The sequence below is a fragment of the Cricetulus griseus genome, chromosome 3 (genome assembly GCF_003668045.3).
Source record: "Cricetulus griseus strain 17A/GY chromosome 3, alternate assembly CriGri-PICRH-1.0, whole genome shotgun sequence".
Taxonomy (NCBI): domain Eukaryota; kingdom Metazoa; phylum Chordata; class Mammalia; order Rodentia; family Cricetidae; genus Cricetulus; species Cricetulus griseus.
In genome coordinates this window covers 216,736,498-216,750,001 of record NC_048596.1, presented here as the reverse complement: position 1 = coordinate 216,750,001, position 13,504 = coordinate 216,736,498, and the positions used below count along the sequence as shown (strand labels likewise).

The window sequence follows — 13,504 nt, the reverse complement described above, 5'->3', positions numbered from 1 at the left end:
TAAGCATCTTGGGATAACAAAAGGTGTAGGAGTGGAGCAGTTAAACGTTCGTTCACAAGTATGTTTTATTCTGTAATAGAGAACTGAGTCTTATTCTAGGGAAAACATTTGTTTATGTTTCTCAGGGGAAAGGAAAACTTTCTGTATTAAATTTTGCAATTATTTCGGCCCACTTCCAGGAGATTGTGTGACAAGTTGAGGAATCTATCCATAATATCCATGAAGTCTTCAGAGCATGAAAAGGCAAAGAAAAGAACAGGCAACAAGGCTAGTCTGAAGCCAGAGTACTTTCAAGTGTGTTAGTTTAGTTTTCCTTTCGTCTTCAAGAAACACCTCTGTTCTTCGAGCTAGGAGATAATTAAACAAAAATGAACTTCACTTGGCTAATTTTGACCTTCTATGAGCTTCGGTATAGAATCCTCCTGATTTGATGCCCTGAGACCCGAGGCTTAAAGCTTAAGCCAATTGCTCCTTGTGGGAAAATCGAAATCCAAGCACAGGGAGTGCTCTATAGCATGTACTTTTCACCAAGGATGCCTTGTCTCTTTTCTCTCTGTTTATCCCCATTAAAAGGTGGTGAACTGTATGCAAAACAAAATGTAAGTTGATGAGAGGGCCTGAAGGGGTTAACGCCAAAGCAGATCAGCAAGCTGAAAAAACAAAAACAAACTAGCTAGTGAAAGCCCTTTAAAGTCCCCATAGGAAATTCAATGGGCCTCCTGTTCCTTTAAACTCTCGCTTTCCCGGCGGACACTTTACCAAACTGCAGTGGTGGCCGCTGGACCCTGCAGCGCAGAGCCACCTTCCACCACCCTCTGCGCGGGTCTGGGGTAGAAGTGCTTTTTACTGGGATGGGGGTGGGGTGGGGGAGTTGAATGTCAGAAACCAAAGCGACTCAGGTTTGATTTTTTTCTTTTTTCTTTTTTTTCACACCCCAGCAGTTGCCAGACCAGCCCTCTGCTAGGGATGAAATGTTATTAACCCGTTAGCGCCCAGGTTGAACCCAGGAGATTGTGGGCGCCAGCTGGGGTCTCACCCTCCAACAGGAGGCTGGCACCAAGAAGACTGGGGAGCCTGGTGGGTGCAGAAAGCGTTGACCCCCACTACAGAGGGTGCGAACAGGGCGGGCCGATGGCGTCCAGGCCATCAGGATCTGCCACCGCCCCGAGTATCCGTCCTCGAGATCCTGGAGGCTCGTGGGGCCGCAGTGGCCCTCTGGCTCCCCCCAGCCAGTCTTCCTGGGCTTTATCTGTGGGAGACTTTTCTGGCGCCCACGAGAAAAGCTCAGCCATTGGACAGGTCGGTGCGGGCTGCTGCTGGTTTCGGAAGGAGGAAGGTGGGAGAAGCCTGGAGGAACCCGGGGAAGGGAGGAGGGCGGAGGGCGGAGGGCGGAGGGAGGAGAGAGGAGGGTTCCGCGGCGGATCTGGCAAATGGCAAGCCTCCTTCCCTCCCCAAAGTGTAGAGCAGGAGCGCGGGGGAGCGTGGGGGAGCGCGGCGGCGCCTCTGCCACCAAACTCCTGGGGCTCCGCGCTGTTCGGATCCATCTCTTCTCTAGCCCACAGAAGCCCTCTCACCAGCTTGCGGCTTCACTTTTTCCTCGTTTTTCTTTTTCTTTAAAAAGAACATTTTTTTTTTTCTTTTTGTTCCTTCTCTCTCTCTCTCTCTTCTGATCACTGCAGCCTGGACCTTCCCAGGCTCTTCTCTCCTGGGCAGCCCATCCCTCCGCTGCCCGTGAGGACGCGCGCCCAGCATTGGGCGAAGCAAAGAAGAAAAACTTGTCGGAGGGGTTTCTCCAGACTCCACTAACCTCCCCTCCCTCCCGCGAACCCCAACCACCCGCCGGGACCAGTCCTAAGTCTGGGAAAGTTCCTCTGGTGCTCGGCGCCCTCTTGGATCTGCATGGCACCGGTGCTGGCTGTGGAATTAGATCTGTTTTGAATCCAGTGGAGCGCGTCGCGGGCGCTCGGAAGTCACCGTCCGCGGGAGCCTGGGTGGCGCTGCTTGCGAGGACCCGGGAGTTTGCGGGCTCTGGCTGAAGTGACCTTTCCTCGCCGCACTTGGTGATACTGTACCGACTGAGGACTGCGAGGTTGGCAAGTTGAGGGGAGAGCCCCCGGAGTCCGGAGAGGGCTGGGCTCCTTGCCCCTCATTCGCTCGCCGCTGTTCTCTGCTACTGGGAGTGAAAGCCTATCGAAACCGACCGAGGCCTCGGGATCCCACCCGAGACCCAGCCGCAGAGCTCGGTACCTCTTGCTATCCCCACGGAGAACCCCGGAGCCCTCGCTGGGCAGGGGAGGGAGGGCGAGACAGAGGCATGGCGAGGTTCTCGAGGGCTGATCTGGCTGCCGCAGGAGTTATGTTACTTTGTCACTTTTTAACCGACCGATTCCAGTTGGCCCACGGGGAGCCTGGACATCAAATCACTGGTAAGAAGCACTTTACTGGATTGTTTTTGTGTGCAGCTGAAGATCCTTCTGGTGCCCTGGTACCCCATTCCCAATCCACACCCACCAATTTCACTGCCCTTGGGAAACTTATCCTAGTTGTTTTTATGGGAAAACGAGTTTCCCAAAATGGGCAAGTGTTGACCCAAAGAAGGTGTTGGAGACCAGGACGTCCCCGAGGCTATGGTGCTTTCTCCACCTGGGCACCAGGGGGTGGTCCTGTCTGCCCCAAGTAGCCAAAGGAAGCCCCAGTGTAAGAACCAGCTGTGGTGGATACCTAGCCCTGAAGCTTGGTCTTACCAGGCTGTCTCCCCTCTGGCTTCTTTTTCCTTGACGCTTGGAGAAAGAGCCTCTGCACCAGCCTCAGAAGCGGTAATGGGGGATGTAATGACAGGCAGGGAAGGCAGGTCTCCCCCTGCCAATAGAAAATGCCTTGTGAATGCAGATTCCTTCTTCAGAATATCTCCAATAGCTATCTCGGTGTGGGGTTAGGAAGTGGAATGCCTTAGGTTCAGCAGGGCTCAGGGATGTAGAAGAGGTGAAGATGGGGCGGGCGTGCCTGTGAGGACCAGCCCTGGCTCCATTGTCCTCTGCCTCTCAGTTTCACAGACAGGCCCAAACATGCCAGTGATTCCTTGGGGTTCCTTGACACTGAACTGGGAGGAGGCTGGGCCTCCAAATCCTGGCAATTGGCAGCACCCCTTGTCCTGGTGACCTCTCTGGAGAGGCGTGTTGCAGTGAACAGTGTCTTAAGAGTGAGTTGGACTGGCTAACCTGCCTGTCTCTGAGACCACCCTGTCAATGTGGCTCTCTACAGCTTGCTCCCGGTTTCTGCCCATCAGTAAAGAAACCAATGGGCAGTGAAACACCAGGGCAAGAGTCTAAAGTCCTGTAGACTCCCGGAGGGGGTGAGAGCAAAGAGTACTTGAAGAGAAAAAGAAAGAAAAACTTCCTAGTTAGAACTATCACTTTTGTTTTATTTTGTTTTGTATGTCTGTGTTTAATTAGAGAGGGTGATAAATGGATCCTCAGAAGTATGTATAAGGTACCCAGCTGTCAACCTCAGATGAATCACAGAAAGAAGTCTGGGAGGGACACCTGGGGATTCCAGGTGAGGATGTGCATTTACAAAAGCCTTGAATAGGATTGTACCACCGTGAGAGACATTGGATGGCCCAAGCAGAGTGTCTACCACCAGAATACATTTTAACAGAGAAAGAAGATACTTACTCAATGCTCCTATTTAAGGTTGGAAAGGTGTGTGTGTGTGTGTGTGTGTGTGTGTGTGTGTGTGTGTGTGTAGAAGAGGAGGGGCCACAAGGACCACAAGATAAAGCTGAGATTAAAATGAAGACTCCCTGGATTTTGTTTCTTGGTCACCTAGAAAAAAATCAATGGACAGAGGTCTTAGCCATCTAGAACTTATATCAGCACACTACTGTTTGTTTCCTTGATGTATTTCAGTAGTTGAAAAAATGATACTACTTTTACTTCTTCAGAAAGCAGCACTTTAAAAGATGCAGGTGTCATCTTCATGAGCATATTGGAGTAAAAAAGTATGTAAAGCAATTTTTCAAAAGAGATGTGTGTTGGGGGGAGTCCCAAATGCATCTCAAGTTGTTTGTTTAAAAACTTGTTTGGCACTGGAAGTAAATAATGCTTTCACAGCAAAAATAAATAAAAGAAAGACTAGCAGTTTTAATTTTTATAATACCCAGGGTAAAAATGACTGACACCTATGTTAAATTTGCTATTCTAAGGCTTCATCTGGAGAGTGAAATTCATTGCACTTTAAGACTGACCAGCTATGGAAAGCTTTTGCTTTGGGGAGTATGACATACCTATGTTGACGAGATAAATACGCCAGCATTGTAAAGGAATTCACTATTTCTGGTGGAACTCTTAGAAACCTTGTACTCATAGGATCAGGGTGGAGGAATTAACTATATTGTCAATTCTTCAGAGACTTTACTACAAGTTGAAATAACCAAACAGTGTTCTACATGGAGTTTTATGAAATCACCTTGGAAGTAAGCTCTTTTAGCTTACTGAATATATAACACAGGGCAAGGTGTCACAGAAGAAAAACAAACTACTTTCCATTGTAAGATAACTGGTCTGAAAGTTAAATATCCATACAAGAATCCAGAAGTTAAAATTTGGCATGCATCAGACAGGGTTTTTATTACAGGCATTTTAGTGAAGGAAAAAACATCTGATTTCATAACAGGGACTTTCATTGTGCTTTTAGTTCTCTAACACTGTGGTTGATTTTACTGCCACTAGAGGGCAGAGAAACCACTAATTTCTTCTATTCTTATTTCTATTATTTCTGTGTTCTAGGGACATGTTTAATCTGTCATTTACTTGTATTTTACCTGTTCTTTCTCTGTTTATGTTTCATTTCCAGTGGATTCAGACAATTTAGCTAGTGATATTACTAATTTGTAGCATTTGTTGTAAGTTGTCCTGTTGACTTACTGGGACTAAAGTTTCTGTTAGCATTACTATCTATACCAACATATTAGGACATAGGGGTTCAGATTATTGGACCAGTATGTTAATGTTCTCCAGAAATGATTCATAACTTTCCATAAAATTCTTAACATATGGAATTGAGAAAGCTTTTTATAACTTGAGTTTACATAAGTTTGGATTGCCACTGAAATGTGGTCTAGAGTAGGATTTTCATTCATGGATGTCTGCATGGAGTCTTACAACTATTATTATATAATAAACATGATTTTAACCATTGTAATCATATCATTTATAAGCTGCCCATATGTTAAGAAATGCATGTTACCAAAGCTGATTTCTCATCCTTAAGAATGTGCTTGAATGAAATTAAAAATGCAATGTGTTACAAAGTTTCTTCTCTGCCCCTGTAGAGATGTAGCAAACGTACATTTTTTTCTTTCTAAATGTTATGAGCTATTACAGAACCACTATTTTTATAGACAAGTGGATTGACCTACAACTGTGATCTTGAGATTTAAAGATTTCAGTTTGTTTTCCACTTTTTGTGAAGACCATGACCTAAGGCCTGAGCCACTGGCCCAACCCATCACATTCAATATTCTTGAATTCTCACCAAATGTTCCCCGAGTGAGGACCACGTGTTCCTACCTCTTGCCATCCCTCTTGTTCTTTTTTCACTAATCCTATCTCCCTCCAAACACATTCTACTTTCTATTACTAGCTTATTTCTAACAATATTTCCCCAGAAATGAATGCAACCACTTATTGCCTCCTGTGAAGCACTTTAAGGGCTTTGCCAGTCTCTTGGTTATTTAGTTTTCTTTTGTACGTACTGTGCATCTCTATCATATATCCTATTAGACCATCTGGCTGGTCCCTGCAGTCAGGGTTCATTGTCATTGTTTTTGACCCTGCCACAGCATGTAACATATAGGAATGTAATAAATACTTGCAGAACTGAATGGAACAGCATAGAGCTGTAATTCAGGATGGATTACTGACCTGAATACAGCCCCAGGAGATTTTTAAGTATTCTTAAAATAAATTGCTTTCAATCAGTAAAATGGAAATGGATATTAAGAGTTAGCTTCATAGGACAATAATTTAAAGGCAGAGTATATGATCTAGTTCTACCTAACTTCCTCAGTGCTCTGGAAGACTCCTACTTGCCTTAAGCCTTCTACTTTTTTGTATTACTATTTAAAAATTATTTTCAGTTTCTTTGTCCTTTCAGACAGGTTTTCTCTAGGTAGCCTTGGCTGTCCTGGAACTCGCTCTGTAGACCAGGCTGCCCTTTATCTCAGAGATCCACCTGCCGCTGCCTCCCTATAGCTGGGATCAGCTTCTTTAATTCTTCTTATCAGTGGGTAAAACTTGTAAAGTTCATTCATTGTTCTCCTGTACTGCTTGTTTCTGATTGCATATTCATTCACATTACTACTGACTTTCTATCTTCAAACACAGTGCATATAGATAGTGCTGCATATACACATGTATACATAGGCATGAGCATACCTACACAGATGTGTAAAAGCATATTGTTGTATTTTCCCATGGTCTCCTAAAGATTCTAGCACCCCCAGTAAACAGGAAGCAGTCTAGAGAACACAAAACCCATATTTCCAAGAGGTGGGGTGAATGGCTTTGGTCATAGGATGGGGTATAGATGTTTGTTATTGGTCACAGCCTTTGGTTACAAGTTGTTATTCATCATGGCCAAGAAAAAGCTAATCAAAGGAGTCACATTCAAGGATCTCTTTCTAAAGGAAAAGAAGGGGATACAGTATAAAAATCATGAGATGTGTCTCTGCTCTGCAGCCAGCATGAGAGACATATGACTAGAAAGCCATGTTCAGCTCATTTTTTGTGTGTTTAGAACCATTTTTAAAGCTTTCACAGGGTTTACGTGGATATGCATGGCTGGACATTGGGTGCCATTTGTAGATGGATTTTTCTGTCCTACCAACCAGCCCCCAAATAATGACATGGAGACTTATTATTATTTTATAAAAGCTTGGCCTATAGCTTAGGCTTGTTTCTAGCTAGGTCTTATAACTTAAACAGTTTATGTTAATTTGCCTTCTGCCTTGTGTCTTTATTACATTTATTTTGTACTGCCAATGTTATTTCCTCTCTATCTGGTTGGTTTCTCTCTGAGTCTCAACCCTTCTTTTACCCAGAGGTCTGTCTGCCCTAGCTATTGGCTGTTTGGATTTTTATTAAACCAATCTGAGAGACAAATCTTCACATTGTACACAAAGATTATCCACAATAAAGACCACCTGCCATTGATCGTGGAGGCTTTGGAGACTTAATCTTATAAAACCTGTAGTGGTAGCTTTCCTGGGGAAGAGGTCACTGATAATGCTTCTTCACACTATCTGTGCCCTGCACAGGAAACAGAGTGCCCTTGCACTTCAGAAATTCTGTTTGTTTACTTTTTGGTTTAGAGACAGGGTTTCATTGCACAGCCCTCTAACTCAATTTGTAGACAAGTTTGGCCTCTGTCTCAGAAATCTTCTAGGCCACTTGATAGTGGTGCATGCCTTTAATCCCAGAACTTGGGAGAGGCAGAGAAGGTAGATCTCTGTGAGTTCCAGGCCAGCCTGGTCTACAGAGCTAGTTCCAGGATAGCCATGGCTGTTACACAGAGAAACCCTGACTTAAAAACAAAACAATAACAACAACAAAATCAAACAAAAAGGAATCTTCCTGCCTCTGCCTCCTAAATGCTGAGATTAAAGGCACATGCCACCAATGCCTAGCACAATAATTCTTTTTTAAATTTAAATTAGAAACAATCTTATTTTATACATAAATTCCAGTTCCCTTTTCCTCCCATTCTCCCATGGCCCCCACCAACCCCCATCCCTTCCCTCTTCTGCTCCATAGAAAGGGTGAGGTCTTCCATGGGGAATCATCAAAGTCTGCACATCATTTGGGGCAGGGAGTAGGCCCTCCCCTGTGTGTCTGGCTGAGAGAGTATCCCTCTAGGGGGAATGCACTCCTGATGTACCTTCCTACACTAGGAATAAATACTGTTCCCCTACCAGAGGCCCTAGAGGTTTTCCCAGGTCTCTTAACTGATACCCACGTTCAGCGGGACTGGTTCTGTCCTATGCTGGTTTCCAAGCTGTCATCCTAGGATCCATGATCTCCTCCCTTGTTCAGGTCAGCTGTTTCTGTGGGAATTCTTAATGGTACTTCTTTGAAACTGATTTCCTCATATGTTGTAGATTTATGACCTGTTAGTTCTTGGTTATTTGTGGTATTGGGGATCAAACTCAGGGATTCATGCATGCTAGGCAAGTGCTCTCCACAGTGAGCTACATCTCCAGCCCAAATCTTTACTAGTCAAATGTGAGGCTCCTAGAAGAGTTCAAAGTCCACTTTATGTTCAGCCTCAACAGATATACAGGTTTTCTCACCTGGACCTTTTTATGAATGTACCTTGTTTTCATCTTGTCTTTGTCCCTGATATTTGTTGTAGCTAAACTACACATTAAAATTTGGTCCCTAAGTAAACAGCATTGAAAAATGGTAGTCCCTTTAAGAACACTTAGGCATTTTAGAAGATTGGAGTTGTTTTCCAGGGCAGGATTCGTTCAAGTACAGGGTGTTGTAAATTGAGCCCTGTCCCTGAGTGTTCACCTCTTCCTCATAAGTTTTTGTTTCTCCACTGTGTTGTGACACCCAAGGATACCCTCCCCAAAGGCTTCAAGCTTATGTTGCTCTGTTGGGAGTTTCAGTCTCTAGAACCAACGAAGTGAACCTTTCCCCTTTTCTAAATTAGCCAGCATTGGGTATTCTGTTACAGAAACAGACAATGGACTAAGATCTTTTCTCACTTAAAATACCATCTTGTATTTGTTTTGGAAAATGGAAAGAAGCAAATCTTATCAAATTTCCACAGTACATTCAGTTATGCATTAGTAAGCTGCTTTTCAGTTTAGTATTAATCTGATGAATTCCAAGCTGTCCTTTTGTTCTGAGAACCCCCAATTTTAATTATCTCCAAAGCATTCTGTTTTGGAAGGCCTTTCTCCACTGAGGTTCATGTAGAGTGCCTTCATTCTGACCCCCAAACAATGAGGAAGCCACCACAGAATAGTAGTCTAGTAAGGATACCTTGTTAGCATGGTTCTTTTTACCATGTATAGAGTGTTATGATATGTATGGCCAGGATACTAACAGAGAAAAGATACAAACATAGAATATACCACTTTGTGTTTCTAGAAAGACAGTGATGTCACTTCCTATTTGTTCTTTGGGTGACTTGTATTTTTCACTGTTTAATGAAAAAGATAGTATGATGGAAAGATTATCTAGGTTTTTGCATTTAAACAGAATCTGTAAGCTTGTTTGAAATTAGCAAAGGGTATCCTAAGGATACTTAAAAGTCTAGATTCTAATTCTTCCTCCTGTGGATCCCCAAGCAGATCCAGGAGTAATAGCTCTGCTGTTGTCACTATTTCATTTTCTGTTACCATAGCAAGTGTCCCTTAATCTTGTCAAGAAAAGACAACAAAAGCAGAGACACAGAGTTTCTAAAAAGTGTTTTCGAAATCATATTACTCATTTTCTTTCTTACCTACTTTTTAAAACTTAATTGAAAAAATTGCTTTAAAATCTGAATAGCACAGGAGTTTACCTTGCAAGCAACACTGAAGATTATATACATACATAAGATACTGAGAAACTGCTTTGTGGATAAATAGGGTAAAAATCTGGATCTTTAAAGGTGATTTTTGCATATTCCTTGGGTATTATGTGATAGGAGAAGTAAAGTAAACTAATGTAGTTTCATGTGTGTAAATTATTTGGGTGAGGATAGAACAAGCTTTAGTTGGAATGGGGTTCTTTCAGTATGCAGTGACAATTTGGGGGTGGAAATATTGGGTTTCTGTGTGTCCGTATGCCTGTTTATAAAAGTACCAAACTCTGTTCAGAACTATGGTTTGAACAACTAATGAAATATTTATTCTCCTGAAGTAGACATAAGGTAGGGAGAATTTGACTTTTTTGAATGTGAAATTTAAGAAGCAGTCATATAGATGTATTGTGGGTGAAGCTCATGGTGAATCTTTGTGTGTTTTTGCCCCATTCCCCTCAAGGTTGAAACTGCCATCAACCCTGGAAAACTATGTATTGATTTAGTATGCACTTATGTTGTCTGACCTCTGAACCTTCTTGTAAGCATAGTAAGCATACTGGACACAAGCCCAGTGTTACATGTGCCGTCTTTGGAATGCAACTTCTCCATTTCTGCTCTTCCCTTCAATAAACTGAGAAAGATCTCTATACAGACCACTTAAATGCAATCTACAGTGAGCAAGCACTCACATCAAGCTCATGTGAGATAATTTTGTGGTATATTGAATAATATTCTCAGTACATATGGGGTCCTGCTATGGAAAAATGCATCCTGAACTTTTGATTAAAAGTAATGTCAATCCCTTATTTATTGCTTGTCTGTGTCTTATTAATATGACCTAGTGCATACTAAATATATACAATTATTTTAGAAGTTCTGCCCTCTAATTTTGCTTTTAAATTCTGCCTATTTACTACATAGGTCTTGAGAATGTGGACTGTTGATTTTTGTTTCATAATTTAGCATTTTTACCCAGTAATTCCAAGAATCCAAGATTGAACTCAAAGAATTGCCACTGTGTCTTTGAAGTTTGAGATTTTGCTCTTGTTTGGAGTACAAGTAGGGAAGAATACTGAAGAGTTTTTTTTTTTTTTTTTTTTTTTAATCACACACAGAGGCTTAAAGAATTCTGTAAACATCTTATAACCTATGTAAATAAAGTTGGCTAATAAAACTGAAATTAATCTCTTTTACATTTTCATTTCAAAGTATTCTTATTGCCCAGTTCACATTATAATTTAACATTATAGAATATGTTTTTCAGACTATATATTTGTGTCTGTTTTGATTTATAAATTTTGACAAAGATTTCATGATTTCTTTCATTGAGGTCAGAAAATACTGTATGAAGGCATTTCAACATCTATAATGTATAAGGAAATGTATTTATCATATCAAAATACTGTGGCTACATTGGTTCATATGACAAGTTTTGATGGGTATAATATTATGAAGCCATTTTGGTTAAGGCTGAGTTGGGTAATGAATGCCATCTAATTTTTCTTTTATTTTTGGAAATTATTTGTAATTTTCTGGGCTAATTCTCTCTTTGTAGTTTATGTAATTGTTCATGGCTGGATAATTAGTGCTGTTGTGAGAAGAGTGGTCCGTGTGTCCTTGCTTATATCTGTTCCTTACATGCAGGAGTTACTCATCTTACATGTGGAGCTAGAATTCCTGGATTCCTAGGCCAGTCAATGTCCTGCTATAAAAGATAATTCCTTGGGTAATCCCTGCTAAGGAAATAAACTTCAAAGATAAAGGGAGGAAACTCATAATTATCACTGTGCTGATACCACTCAGTCTGAATTACTATAGTGTTAGAATAAGTCTTGGTATCTGATGGGGCAAGCCCATTCTGCTTGTTCTTGCTCTTCAGATGTTTCGCTATGTTTATAGGCTCTTTGTTTTTTGTTGTTTTTTTTCCTATAGCCATTTATAAAATATAATATTATTGGTATTTTAGGTTTATTTTGAGTCATTTGTTAAAAATTCAAGCTTTAAATAGCTGGGAAACTAAGCAGTTTCTTTCCTATAACAACTAACAGACAGAACAAGTGCCACAACAGCTCATCAGAAATTATTAATAGTGTCCACTTGGCAGTGACTGTTTTCTGTTGAAAGAATGTCCCAAGATGGAGGACTGGTGCTCTTTCCTGATTACATCATCAAACTCACCATAGCTCCCAAGTAATTCTTAGGAAACAGAGAGGGAATCACAGGTGAGTTCTAATGCCCAGTACAACCAAGGAAAGTCATTCTTTTCTGACTCAGGAATTACCCCCAAAAGAAAGCAAACTCCAGCCAAATGGGAGGTGGGAATGATGACAGTTTTACTGTATCCCCCTGAACTTAGAGAATGCCACATAAAATATTCCTACATCTTATTGGCTATTATCATTTTAGACAAATTAATGTGAGATCAGAAAGGCAGTTATCGTATTTGTTCTCTTATTTGTGGACCTTAGATTTTATATAGGTATATAAAACTATGAATGGATATATGACAAGAAAATAAAGGTGAAGCTGTCTAGGGGAAGAAGGGACATAATAAGAGAAGAAAGAAGAAAAAATAAAAAGGTTGTATGTGTGGATGGTAGTGATCATACTTGCAAACAAACATTCCATTGAACCCAGTGTTATATACAATGAGTAGACAACAATAAAATTATTTTCTCCTAACAGAAGAACTTCATCCTAGGGCTGGGAAGATGTCTTACAGGATAAAGTGGGACCAGAGTCTAGATATTTAGCATCCATGCAAAAGCAATGGTACATGTCTATAACCTCAGTGATGGAGGGCTGGTTTGCTGTCTAGCCAATATTGAGGCAAACTGTAGATCAGTGAACAACCCTGTCTCAAAACTAAGGTTGACAGTGATGTTGACCTCTGGCATCTGCATCCTAACCCCATGGGTATCTGCAACCACATACACATCTATGCATAAGCATGTGTACCTGCACACATACTCACACACATGCATATATACACACATAGAATACACTCATAAATGCAAACAACACATGTGCACATACATAAAACACACACGAATAACAAGTCTGGTGAAAATAGTAAATACCTCAGATTTAGGGTTCTTCTTATTTTTTTACTCATTAATTTCAGTTCTATAGGAAATTTACATTGAAAGAAAGTAGACATGTCACATTGCTACCTTCTAAAGACAATACATTTGTGATTCTGTTTAGATGGCAAACATTTCCTATTAAAGGCTCAAATGTGTCCTTCGTATCAGTACCATGACTTACACTCCACCTCCTCCATATTATGTGTGTCCTCCACACACAGTAGACTGAGTGTGCTGTAATCAGGAGTAAATGGTCAAGCTGGGCAGCTGGTTTTATTTCTTTATTGTTTTGCCTTCCTTATCTTTTTAACATCTGTTTTTCATTTCAGATATTTTAAAAACAAGCATGATTCAAAGTCATTCTGCAGATGATAGTCTCATTGTGTGGACATTGCAAAACAGCTCTACCCAGGGAGCCAAATTTGTGCAATCTCAGTTTTGTCAAGTTGCTTTTAGAATAGACATTTGTCCAGCAGGCCCAGACACTAAGAAGCTGATTGTTGTTTTGATCTATGTTCCAGAATAGGACTTCCGATGGCATGCCTCCATTCCCAGATTCAGACACTATCCTTATTTGGGTTACTTCCGAAGAAGTGTATCTCGCCTCCAAAATTGTCTTGCCGCAATCCATTGGGAACAGTTGGCTTTCTTGTCACTGTGATCAGGATATCTGACATAAATAACTTGATAAAGGAAGGGTGTATTTCATCCAATGATTTCAGAGACTTTGGAATTTTATGGTGGGGAGGGTGTGGTGGAGTGAAGCAGTGCATGTTATTTCAGGCAGGAAGCAGAGAAAGGGAATGGTGGAAACCTGCTGGCTCTTCATTTCCCCCCTTTTA

At 41.5% G+C, this 13,504-nt stretch overlaps 1 protein-coding gene across 3 annotated transcripts in view; it reads left to right on the top strand.

Moving 5' to 3' along the window:
• Positions 1-1,620: 1,620 nt before the first annotated feature.
• Plxdc2 (plexin domain containing 2) overlaps positions 1,621-13,504 on the top strand; it is a 401,026-nt gene continuing 389,142 nt past the window's right edge. For all 3 annotated transcript variants that reach the window (XM_035442807.1, XM_035442806.1, XM_035442805.1), the window contains exon 1: positions 1,621-2,426. In XM_035442807.1, coding sequence (XP_035298698.1) covers positions 2,315-2,426 — 112 coding nt within the window. In that variant the 5' untranslated portion in view covers positions 1,621-2,314. The remainder of the gene's footprint in view (positions 2,427-13,504) is intronic.